General features: G+C 33.1%; 1 protein-coding gene across 4 annotated transcripts in view; it reads left to right on the forward strand.

The window, feature by feature from the left end:
- Positions 1–13,573, forward strand: part of LOC127731249 (rho GTPase-activating protein 21-like) — a 97,021-nt gene that overhangs the window by 10,013 nt on the left and 73,435 nt on the right. For 2 of the 4 annotated variants that reach the window (XR_007995563.1, XM_052240273.1), the window contains exon 2: positions 1,681–1,744. Coding sequence is in view for 2 of the 4 variants with exons in the window: in XM_052240273.1 (XP_052096233.1) it covers positions 1,739–1,744 (6 nt within the window). In the remaining 2 variants the exon portion in view is untranslated. Of the gene's footprint in view, positions 1–1,680; positions 1,745–11,035; positions 11,113–13,573 lie in introns of those variants that run through there. The other 2 variants (XM_052240274.1, XM_052240276.1) reach the window with 2 other exon arrangements.

Genomic DNA, 13,573 nt, shown 5'->3' on the forward strand with positions numbered 1-13,573 from the left:
TTTTTAAGTTCTTATACCACATTCATTCTGTGTCAGAAACCTATGCTGTGTCAAATATTTAATCACAATCCAAATTCAGTGCTTTATCAAGCTTGAATGTTGTGTCCATACTTGCCCCAACTGTTCAGGGTTCGACCTCTGCCGTCGTATCAAGCTGCGCCCAGTGGAGCATTTTATTAGTTATTGCCCTTGTACCTTGGATAGATAAAATATGTGCAACGAGGGGGACATTGGAACTCTGTTCTTTTATTTGTTTTGAAACCAACATCAGAGTAGCCATTAGAATAAACTTTCTTCAAAGTTTCCATTTTCTGCATTTGAAATATTCTTGTCTCATCAGTCAACTTGATAAAACATATTTTATTGTTTTAAGGAGTGTTCAAATTCAGAAATAATTCATGGCAGCCGTAGATTTGTTTTCATTTGATATTTTCTTAATAAGTGAGGTATTCTTTAGCAGGCACCTGTTAGTGAATTACATAACTTGAATATCTTCCTTAGGCTTGTTAGTCCCCTACCTACGAAGTCAAAGGGGACTTTAGGTTTGCACTCCGTCCATCTGTCTGTCTGTCTGTCCATCCACCAGTACAGCAAATCAGTTTTCCACACTTTTGACAAGTTACAGATCAAGTTCGAATTTTGTTCCTGTCTGATGATTTTGTGCAGAGTTGTGGTCCTTGGACTTAGAAAATTTACTCAAATAATCAGTTTTCAGCACTTTTTTTCGTCATGCTTGAAGATGTTGATTTGATAATTGGTATATAGTTTTATCATGACAAGTTACAGATCAAGTTCGAATTTTGTGCAGAGTTATGGTCCTTGGACTTAAAAAATTACATTGTAACTCAAATAATCAGTTTTCCGTACTTTTTTCCTCATGCTTGAATATGTTGATTTGATAATTGGTATATATAATTTTATCATGACAAGTTACAGATCAAGTTCGAATTTTGTTCCGGTGTGATGATTTTGTGCAGAGTTATGATCCTTGGACTTACAAAATTTACTTAAATAATCAGACATTTATCATGTTTATGTTGTATATTTTATCCTGAGCGACAGCGAGGGGTAAAATGTGAATATAAATGCAAAACCCATGCATGGATAAATGAAAAAAATCTACCACTGCCATGAATTATTTCGATTCTAATAGGACAATTTTGCAGAACAGCCAAATTTGTGTATTAATGCGTCTGTGCTAAAAGTTGATATACTGTGATTATACTGGTTGACGATATGTAGGTCGTCACATTAGAATATCACTTTTATTACACCCCACAGTGAGAAAACTATAATGATATTGTTTGTTTGTTTACAGATACCACATTGAGAAAGCTATGATAGTATTGTTTGTTTGTTACAGATACCACATTGAGAAAGCTATAATATTGTTTGTTTGTTTACAGATACCACATTGAGAAAGCTATGATAATATTGTTTGTTTGTTTACAGATACCATATTGAGAAAGCTATGATAATATTGTTTGTTTGTTACAGATACCACATTGAGAAAGCTATGATAATATTGTTTGTTTGTTTACAGATACCACATTGAGAAAGCTATGATAATATTGTTTGTTTGTTACAGATACCACATTGAGAAAGCTATGATAATATTGTTTGTATGTTTACAGATACCACATTGAGAAAGCTATGATAATATTGTTTTTTTGTTTACAGATACCACAGTTAGAAAGCTTGTTTACAGATACCACAGTGAGAAAGCTATGAAGTGACAATGGAGGTGAGTTGTTTCTAACATTAGGAAAATCCTTAAAATAATTTTCTGTTGGTAAGACAGGCTGGAAGTTTCAGGCTCCTCCAGCTGCATGTCTAGAATTCCAACTGCTCTTTTGATACAATTCTGTTTCAATTTTTTCTGAAGATAGAAAAGGAGACATGAAGGAATTTACTAACTCTGTCTGTTACAGACATCGGGTCAACATTCAAATGAAATGGCCTAAAAAGAAATATGAGCCAACATCTTCTTATATGGAATTGCAACTTCAGTTTAGTCCAATTTACATAATTTTATAATTAGGAACAAGAAGATGCAAAATATAAAAAGTTTGAAAATAAGAATTAGATAGAAACAGCATTTGAAATGGAATAAGTACAATAATACATTCTGATTCAGGGATAAATGATGTTAGGAATTCATTTTACGATTTGTCAATACTGAATGTGCTACAGCTGTCATTCATTGTGTAGGTAATTCTGATCTTTTATAGAACCCTGCACTCAATGAATAGTCAATATTTTTACAGTTTTGATGGATAGCTTTGATTTGATATTTTCTTAACAAGTGAAGTATTCTTTAGCAGGCACCTGTTAGTGAATTACATAACTTGATTATCTTCATTAGGCTTGTTATTTATATATATTCAGAAATTTTTTTTAGAGTAAAAAAGAAGTTGATAATGATTTTGCCAGATAATGATTTAGGAACTAACATTTTGTTGTGGTGGATGAATAAAGAAAAAATGACTCTGTCTTCAGTTGAATTTAAAAAATAGAAGGTCTGCGTTTTTGTGAGATGTTTTTCTGCTTTGTATTGATCTGATGAGTAAAGCCCTTTTCAACTGATTTTTGTCGAGCCTGCAACATTTATGTTTGAACACTTTATCCCAAGCGACAGCAAGGGGTAAAATGTGAATATAAATGCAAAACCCATGGTTTAATGAAAACAAATCTACGACTGTCATGAATTGTTTCGATTCTAATAGGACAATTTTGCAGAACAGCAAACTTTAATGAAACTTTGGCAGTAGCATTTTTATGATTAAGAGATAATGTCTGAAGCAAACTTTTGAATATGTATTTTTTTCATTTTTCGTATTTTACTGATAGATGCACAGAGTATTTTACAGTCAACATTTACAGAGAGTCTAGGATTAAAAATTTTTTACATGATAAATTTGTAAACCTTCATGGATTGTTATGAAATTTGGACAAAAGCTAATCTTCAAGACCAAGAAAAAGCATCTAAGAAAAAGTTTTTTTTTTTAATTCTTTATTTTGCTGAAAAATGGACTCACTTTTTGTCCCTCGCGCAACGCGTTGCAGAGGACATAGAAATATTGGGCATCTGTCCGTCCAATCTTGTTAGCGCTCTCACCTATACAATTCTTGCCAGATTTTTATGAAACTTATATCATAGGTTTATATCAGCAATGTCTTTGCCCCTTGGGAATATTAATTATATCGGAAATGACATTGCATTTGCTCTGAAGCCTTCATTTCTCTGAGATATTAATAAAAAGTTTTAAAGAATAAAAAAAAAGTGCTTTTTGTTGAGCCTGGGACTTTTGTCGCAAAAGCGAGACATAGTGATCCTACATTTCCGTCGTCATCTTTTTTTCCTGCCAGTTAACATTACATTCACTCTGTGGTGAAAGTTTTTAAAATTTTAATAACTTTCTTAAACTATCCTGGATTTCTACCAAACTTGGACAGAAGCTTTTTTTATGATCATAAGATAGTATCCAGAAGTAATTTTGTGAAAAAAATCCTGTTTATCCAGTTTTTACTTATAAATGGACTTAGTTTTTCTGCCAGTTAACATTACATCATCTTCGCTAGCCAAGGGTTACGATCCACTTCCCTCCTCTCCACCCTTGGCAGATTAAGCCAACATTTGTGATAACAATGTTGTGCCATCTATCGGTAGATTAAAGTCACGCCCATTCCGAATACATTATTCTTGACCAATGGTAGCACTTGAACTCTTCAATTTGGAGGTAAAAACACGGTAGCGTCTAGATTCTACAAACTTGGTAAAGCAGGAAACGAAAATATAAGTTGACATTCATGCATTTGTGCAAGAAACATACACAGGAACTTCTATTAGTTGATTAAAAACATTCAAATTGTCACTAAATATAGTCGTATGTTTAGGGATGTAAAGACTTGTTGCACAATAAGCATGTGGCAATTGTTTACATACACTTTCTAGATTTACACATGATCATGTTATAGGCGCTTTTTGATTGGATGCAGCGAGTTTCGACTGCAACCAATGAAAATCATTACCTTGTGTCTCCGAAATTCTATCTCAATCCGCCAAGGGTGGAGAGGAGGGAAGTGGATCGTAACCCTTGGCTAGCGAAGATGACATTACATTCACTCTGTGGTTAATGTTATAAAAATTTTAATAACTTTCTTAAACCATGTAAACTATCCTGGATTTGTACCAAACTTTGACAGAAGCTTGTTTATGATCAAAAGCTAGTATCTAGAAGGAAATTTTGTAAAAACTTATTTCCTGTTTTTCCGTATATTACTTATAAATGGACTTAGTTTTTCTAATAATTTTTTGCCCATTTTTGTTGAGCCTGCGACTAACAGCAAAAGTAGGCGAAACACTGGGTTCCATGGAATCCTTACGAATTTTTTTTGTTATTGCCATTTTACCTTGGATAGATAAAATATGTGCAACTCTATCTAGGGACATTGGAACTCTGTTCTTTTATTAAGTCAACATAACACTTTTACACTGACAGCAGCAAACGCAGGCAAGACACAGGTTTTAACACAGCCATGTTCTTTGAGTGTCTGTCCCAAGTCAGGAGCCTGTAGTTCAGGGGTTGTCGTCGGCTCATGTCTGTCATATTTGCTTTTCGTAAATTGTTTTGTTATAAATTAGGCTGTTAGTTTTCTCAATTGAATTGTTTCATATTTTTCATAGCCTTTTATAGCCGACTTCACGATATGGGTTTTTCTCATTGTTGAAGGTCGTACAATTGCCTATAATTGCTTACATCCACTTCATTTGAACTTTGGTGGATAGCTGTCTCATTGGCAATCTTACCACATCTCTTAATTTTTTTATTATATACATTCAGCATGTTCATTTTTAAGCGTAGAATTAAATGGTTATAGATTATTACATGACATTTTCCATATCAGCCCAATATCAACCAGGGACTCCCATATTGGACAGAGGGCTTTTACTTTTGGTATGGATTGAAGGATGATACTAGGGTCTAATGATCTATTTATCACATATTTTCTCTATGAAATTGGAATGAGAAATTAGAAGAAACAGTTGAATAAAGACTATGTATATATTTCATTTGTTTTTGTATGTTCTTGATTATTTTTTGGTGCATTTAATAAAGATCCAATAATTCCTCAACAATTACTGTAACCACATCTGGTCTTCTCCGACTATCAACAAAGACGTATTGTTTCTAGCAACACAGGGCTGTTCAAACAGTTTTATAAACAGCAGGGTTACTTATAAAGTTTATCTTCAAGTAAGTCTCAAAGATTGTACATGACTCTCCAAACTGAAAGAGAGCCAATATGGATTTTGAACGTGAGGGCTGATATGGCTCTCCATTGGGAAGCCCATATTTGCCCCGGTTGTTTGCCCCAGGCAGCAATATGACTTCGGCAAATCAGTGTGTATTACATATGCAAAACCTGATGTTTTGGTAACAAATATGTGATGATTATATAAACATGACAAGACCTTGAAGGATTTCATTATATTTGTGTGGTCCAATAATATTTCAGTTGCTGTACCTGTTCTCTAGTTCTAAGGCTATTGATCATGAATTGAAACAAATTAATCTGAATTTTATGATCACAAATGAGTATTGAAAGATTGTTTAACAGACATGTTTATAGATAAAAATGTAATTTGATTGACAAAATCTTGTAAATTTTGTTTAGCAGACATTGGTGTTGTGTAATGTTACACTTTCTAGGACATGTGATCTATTAATTTCTAGCCTAAGGGAGATAATCCAATTGAAGCACATCATGTGATGGGCAGGACCTATACAGCATGTCAGACTGCAAAGTAATGGAAAAAGTGTAAAAAATAATTCATAAAAATTGCTTTCTTTTTTAAATGAAAGGCCACGAAAACTGAATTAACAACCTTAATAAAAAAAGTAGAGTATATTTCTTGCTTTTGATGGCTGTGTATAGTAAATAGGAATTTCTTTCTTGAATGCTTTTTAATCATGTTTTCTGATGTATGGAAACTTACAATAATGAATTTTGAAGAATTGTTCCTGATTTAACAGCATCACACCATACATGAAGCTACAATTACATAGCTACAGTTTTCTAGTTGCCAAACACTTTGTCTTGGTACATATGTATCTTATAGCTGATCAGAGATTTCTGTATTATAAATGAATGGCAAGAGGAGAGATTTTTGTGGGTGAGTGATAAGATTGAAGTTATAGTAAAGATTGGATATGTAGGAGTGTAAGATTTATGTTGTCTCTTTGATAAGAAGTAAATATGTCCTGAAGATATGTTTGTCCATGGATGACTGGAAGTCTGTTGAGTGGTCTGTCAATATTTACCTGTCATTTTATTTTGTGAAATTAGACATACATGTACCTGTAAATACAGGTACATGATATTGTCTTAATTTGTTTGCCCTCTATACACTAAAATTGATGAGACTTTTCCACATTTATTTTATTAGTTAAAGAAAAATTAGATAATTAAATGTTCAGTGAATGTGTGTCAAACTTCTTACAAAGTTGGCACTACAAAATGAAAAAAAAAGAATTTTAAAAATATTAACATTGGAGTAGGCTTTGGAAAGAAAGGAATTTTAAAATATTAACAGTGGAAAAAACACTGATAGGAAAGGAAAAGCGGAGTGAGAGAACATTTAAAACACAAGATTTATTTTAAAGTTTGTTGTGTTTATGAATTCTGTCATTTCAGATTTATCTCCCATTTCTTACTTTCAGGTACAATTCTTTTTTCAATCTTGAAGCAAATTATAAAATAAATAACAGTTTCAAAGGGTCTGTAAAGTCCAACTACAGAAATGTTAAAAAGATGACAAACAGTTTTAGATTGAAATAACTTCCACAAATCAAGTGTTTTACTCTACATGCAAGTTACTGAAAATTAGGAACCAGAGTATTGCATATTGTTGCTGGGCTTTCAAAATGTTGTATATGACTTTTTTTGCTAAGACTACTTTTTCACACGAAAAATGAGTAATTTACTACATTTTGGAAGCCCAGCAACGAATTTTATGTATTTCTCTGTAAAAGGGAGAGTCACCCTCTGATATCTAATAAGAAAAAGAAAATTATGCTTTCTTTATTAGTTTGCTTAGTTTTGGATTAAAAAAGGAAATGTGTGATAAAGGTAAGAGACATTGTGTATTAACAACATGAAGTCTGCTTGGATTATCATATCCATAGTATGTTCAAATTATCACCTCCATCATACAACACAAGTCTGTTTAGATTATTAGGTCCATCATACACACAGGTAATATCCCTTTACATGATGGAGAAAATATGACAAGTATGTAATCTGTAGATTACTGAAAGATCTATGACCCTTTGACCTGCTTGATCTGATCATAGGATTGTATAATACCTGTCAATCATTAAAGGGTTAGAGGTGATATACCCCAGTAGATATTGACAGATGTTACATGTCTGGTGTGTATTTTTAGACTGGTCAGCCCCAAAGGGTTTACTATTACCTGATAATTATGGTGTATTAAAGGACTTGGTACATGTTGGCTTTATGGATCATCAAAATATTTCTTAAAAACTATTTGGATTATAACATGGATTTTTATAACTTGTAATGGAAAAAGCTGAGCATATAAGATGTGATGAAGAAAGAGATTTGGTAAGAATTTTATGTAAAATGTATAAACATTACAGGAGAAATGGTAATGCTATATAAATAATACTAATTACAAGATTTAATAGAATTGAATAATGATAATGATGTACTTAATTATCTCCCTTACATCTTGTCCCTTGTGACAGAGTGGTCATTGTATAAGGTAAAAATAAAAACAGACTTTTTCTTTTCAAATTATGATGATGATTTGTCCTCTCATTGAAGATGAACAATACAACTTCTTTTATTTGCATCTTTAAAATAGATACAAGCAAAAAAAAAAGTAAACATTTTACAGCCATATTTTTGGAATCAAACTTTCTTTCCACCTTTTGGAAAATAAATTTAAATGATAAGTGACAATTACTAAGAAGACCGTACCTTTATAAGATTGGAAATAATTTATGCAAAATGTGCAGGTAGCTTTTAATTACTTTATAATAATGAAATTTATAACAATTAAAAAGCGTTGTGATGTTAAACTGTATTGATCTTGTTCATCATTGTGATTTGATTAATATATATATGTCATGATAATTAATGATCTATCTCTCCTGCAATACACAAATACTATTATTCCTATGGTCTTCATTAATCTGTACACTTAGTATTAATACGGGATAATAACATGGTCCAATGACCCGTGCTACACTTAGCATAACTACAGGATAATAACATGGTCCAATGACTCGTGCTACACTTAGCATAACTACAGGATAATAACATGGTCCAATGACCCGTGCTACACTTAGTATTAATACGGGATAATATCATGGTCCAATGACCCATGCTACAGGATAATAACATGGTCCAATGACCCCTGCTACACTTAGCATAACTACGGGATAATAACATGGTCCAATGACCCGTGCTACACTTAGTATTAATACGGGATAATAACATAGTCCAATGACCCGTGCTACACTTAGCATAACTACAGGATAATAACATGGTCCAATGACTCGTGCTACACTTAGCATAACTACAGGATAATAACATGGTCCAATGACTCGTGCTACACTTAGCATAACTACAGGATAATAACATGGTCCAATGACCCGTGCTACACTTAGTATTAATACGGGATAATATCATGGTCCAATGACCCGTGCTACACTTAGCATAACTACGGGATAATAACATGGTCCAATGACCAGTGCTACACTTAGTATTAATACGGGATAATATCATGGTCCAATGACCCGTGCTACACTTAGCATAACTACAGGATAATATCATGGTCCAATGACCCGTGCTACACTTAGCATAACTACAGGATAATAACATGGTCCAATGACTCGTGCTACACTTAGCATAACTACAGGATAATAACATGGTCCAATGACTCGTGCTACACTTAGCATACCTACAGGATAATAACATGGTCCAATGACCCATGCTACACTTAGCATAACTACAGGATAATAACTTAGCATAACTACAGGATAATAACATGGTCCAATGACCCATGTTACACTTAGCATAACTACAGGATAATAACATGGTCCAATGACTCATGCTACACTTAGCATAACTACAGGATAATGACATGGTCCAATGACCCATGCTACACTTAGCATAACTACAGGATAATAACATGGTTCAATGACCCATGCTACACTTAGCATAATTATAACTACAGGATAATAACATGGTCCAATGACCCATGCTCCACTTAGCATAACTACAGGATAATAACATGGTCCAATGACCCATGCTACACTTAGCATAACTACAGGATAATAACATGGTCCAATGACCCATGCTACACTTAGCATAACTACAGGATAATAACATGGTTCAATGACTCACAAGATTCAAATGTTTGTGTTTACTAACATCAAATAATATTCAAAATAGAAATAGAAAAAATTGTCAGAAGGAGGTCTATATCTTCTTTAGAATGATCAAATTATAAATGATTTAAAATTGATTCCATACAAATTTTTCATTGAAAATATTGTAAAAATAATACTAAATAAATTATAATAATGACAGTTTATTCTAAAATATGTAAAATGTTTACTTAAAAGTGAACAGTATATTCATACTTAAAAGATATTATTTTCACAAGTGATCTTTCTTAATAGAAATTAAACAAGAACAAAAATGTACAATATATATCTTTATTATATTTATTTACAATCCTATCGTCTGATGTAGCTTAAATCTCTTCGTACATTTGTTTCTCTAAACATCAACCATTCTGGTTTGGCCTTACTTCACACTCCCATCGTCTGATGTAGCTCTAATGACTGTCTGTTTGTTGTACTTTTGTTTCTCCAAACATCCACCATTTTGGTTTGGCCTTACTTCACACTCCCATCGTCTGATGAAGCTTCAATGACTGTCTGTTTATCGTACATTTGTTTTTCCAAACATCAACCATTTTAGTTTGGCTTTACTTCACACTCCCATTGTCTGATGTAATTTCAATGAATGTCTGTTTATTGTACATTTGTTTCTCCAAACATCAACCATTTTGGTTTGGCTTTACTTCATACTCCCATCGTCTGATGGAGCTTCAATGACTGACTGTTTATCGTACATTTATTTCTCCAAACATCATCCATTTTGGTTTGGCTTTACTTCACACTCCCATCATCTCATGTAGCTTCAATGACTGTCTGTTTGTTGTACATTTGTTTCTCCAAACATCATCCATTTTGGTTTGGCTTTACTTCACACTCCCATCGTCTGATGTAGCTTCAATGACTGTCTGTTTGTTGTACATTTGTTTCTCCAAACATCATCCATTTTGGTTTGGCCTTACTTCACACTCCTATCATCTGATGAAGCTGTTTCTCCAAACATCAACCATTTTTATCCTACATTTGTTTCTCCAAACATCCACCATTTTGGTTTGGCCTTACTTCACTCTCCTATCATCTGATCTAGCTTCAATGACTGTCTGTTTAGCCTTACTTCACTCTCCTATCGTCTGATGTAGCTTCAATGACTGTCTGTTTGGCCTTACTTCACTCTCCTATCGTCTGATGTAGCTTCAATGACTGTCTGTTTAGCCTTACTTCACTCTCCTATCCTCTGATGTAGCTTCAATGACTGTCTGTTTAGCCTTACTTCACTCTCCTATCGTCTGATGTAGCTTCAATGACCGTCTGTTTAGCCTTACTTCACTCTCCTATCGTCTGATGTAGCTTCAATGACTGTCTGTTTAGCCTTACTTCACTCTCCTATCGTCTGATGTAGCTTCAATGACTGTCTGTTTAGCCTTACTTCACACTCCCGTTGTCTGATGTAGCTTCAATGACTGTCTGTTTGTCATACATTTGTTTCTCCAAACATCAACCATTTTGGTTTGGCCTTACTTCACACTCCTATCCTCATTAAAATGTCTGATGTAGCTACAATGACTGTCTGTTTGTCATAACATCACATTGTTTTCATGCATTGGAAATGCATCATATGCACTTTCGTGCAGTGACTATTGATTAGTTGTGATAAGAGGTGCACACATGGAGGGTAAGTTTTTAATTTATACAATGTAAGATCCTAATTTCATTTTATTAAGATCTAAATGAGTAAATATAATGATAATAATTTAAATGTTAGATAAAATTATGCTCTAATCATTGTTGGTATTTTTTAATTCTGTCAATCCAGCACAATGATTTTCCCCTTTTCTTTTTTAAGGTACATGTATTATGAAAATTAAATGTTTCCCTCAAGAATCATTATGGCTTGGTTGAGCTTTTGTTTATATAACACACAGTTATATTAATGAGAATTTGAAGTAGTAGAAATGTAAACTGTTTATTGCTTAAACCATCATTACATGTCATAACCAACCTTGATCTGGCCAGTAATGGTCAGTGTTGAGCGTCGTCCATTTGTAAACAATGTTAAATGAGTCAATGGAATCATGCTTGTTTTGAATCGACTCAAGTTTCAAAAGTTTTTAAATATATTTCTGTTCATGCTGTCAAACAACGAACTTTGCAACAATTATTTTAAGTGGAACATCATTATTTTTTATTTTCTCAACAATTTATGCAACCTACATAAAACAGGCTATTATTTGAACTTGGAATTATTTTTAATTATGGAATTTGCATAATTTCTTGTGCATGAATTTTTTGATAAAATCCTTGTTTATTTGTTATTATAATGTTTTGAGTGGTTCATAACACTTTCCATATAATGTATTTTGTATAGATAGTGTTGTGCGCGGCACAATACATTCTTTGGAAATGTACTATCTTCTTTGTAATAGAAAGTGTTGTGCACAGCACAGAACATTATAATACAGAATAAACATGGAATTCATTAAAAATTCCATAATTAAAAATAATTCCAAGTTCAAATAATAGCCTGTTATAATTTATTTTTGAATGAATTTAAGACATTCTGCAGCTAGTTCTTATAGATTACAATATCAGTACCTTTCTTGTATAAAGTCCTGATCAAGGGAATGTAATTAATTGCATTGAGGTTTCTGTCAATCTCTGTCAACTTTGATTGACTTGTCATGGTATGATTCACAGGTTTGTTAATTAATTGTTTTAAAGGATATATTTATGATTATATAGACGTGAGACAAGACTTGAGAAAGATTCAAAGAATAAGCAAAAAATGACAGTTTTAGACACTGACTTTGATTAGCTGATTCTTGGTAATATGCATGAAAATTTCACAAGTTTCCTCCCGTTTATTTGTGTACAAACATAAGTTTGTTGTGGATAAATAAGCTAGAGTTTGTACTGACTATGTGTGTGGGGTAATGACTAATGCATGATAAATTCCACAGTGCAGGTGAGAGGCAGATAATATCTATACTATATAGATGAGAATATAGGATATATTGTAGGAACAGTTTTTGAAACCATTAATGAAAGGTAAATGAAGTTTTCTATGGAAACACAAATGTATGTTTTAATTTATTGGATGTTTACAGAATGTGTAAGGCCCAGGCCAGTTGAAATCAGTCTAAGAAAAACATTTTTTATATCTCTGACATATATAGCAAGTTATAAATGGTGCCTGTGATTTCTCTCTGTTCATGACATTTATGCTGTGTAGATTTTGAAGACAACATGAGTGTTTTCCTAGAAAATTTTGAAGGTGCAAAGTTAAAAACCAAATTTATACTACGATTGTTTTACCAACGAGAAAGATATCAATGAAAATCTTTATTTTATGACCCCACCACAGCGGAGGGGGCATTAAGTGTTACCCTTGTATGTACGTACGTATGTCCCAAAATTTGTTTCCAATCTCTAACTTTAGTTTGCCTCAAGCAAATGTTATGAAACACAGATCAAGTTTGAATTTGGGTGGTGTCACGTTTACTGTTCTAGAGTTATGCCCTTTACAAATGGAAAAATTGCTGAATTTTCCATTCTCTAACTTCAGTTTGCCTCAACCAAATGTTTATACACAATGCTTATTACCACAAAACTCGAATCAAGTTCGAATTTGGGTGGCGTCACTTTTACAGTTCTCTAGTTATGTCCCTTTATAACATTATATGCAAGTGGGGGGATCATCTGTGTCCCATGGACACATTCTCTATTGTCTCTTTTATTTGTTTACTTTTAAGATGCAAATTTCTGAAATTGAAAATGCAAAACACAGCTATTGAGAGGAAGGTGTTAAAATATTGCTTTGTATTGGGCTGGGGAGACACTGTACCCTGTACTCTTTACTGTTGTCCAGCAATTGTCAAGATAGATACTTAATTATTTCCTGGTATTTATCAATTCAATCCAGGCATGATTTCCTGCCAAATTCTTACTTTCCCCATGGTTATGATCATTGGGACTGTCTTTGATGTTAACTGTCCTTTTGTTGTATATTATATGTTGTAAGATCTGATACCTTTTGTTGGAACTTGGATGTCAGTTAACTGGCCATTTGTTGTACCGGTATATTATGTCTTAAGATCTGATACCTTTTGTTGGAACTTCAGATGCCAGTTTGCTTT

This window comes from Mytilus californianus, unplaced genomic scaffold (genome assembly GCF_021869535.1).
Source record: "Mytilus californianus isolate M0D057914Y unplaced genomic scaffold, xbMytCali1.0.p SCAF_2, whole genome shotgun sequence".
NCBI lineage: Eukaryota > Metazoa > Mollusca > Bivalvia > Mytilida > Mytilidae > Mytilus > Mytilus californianus.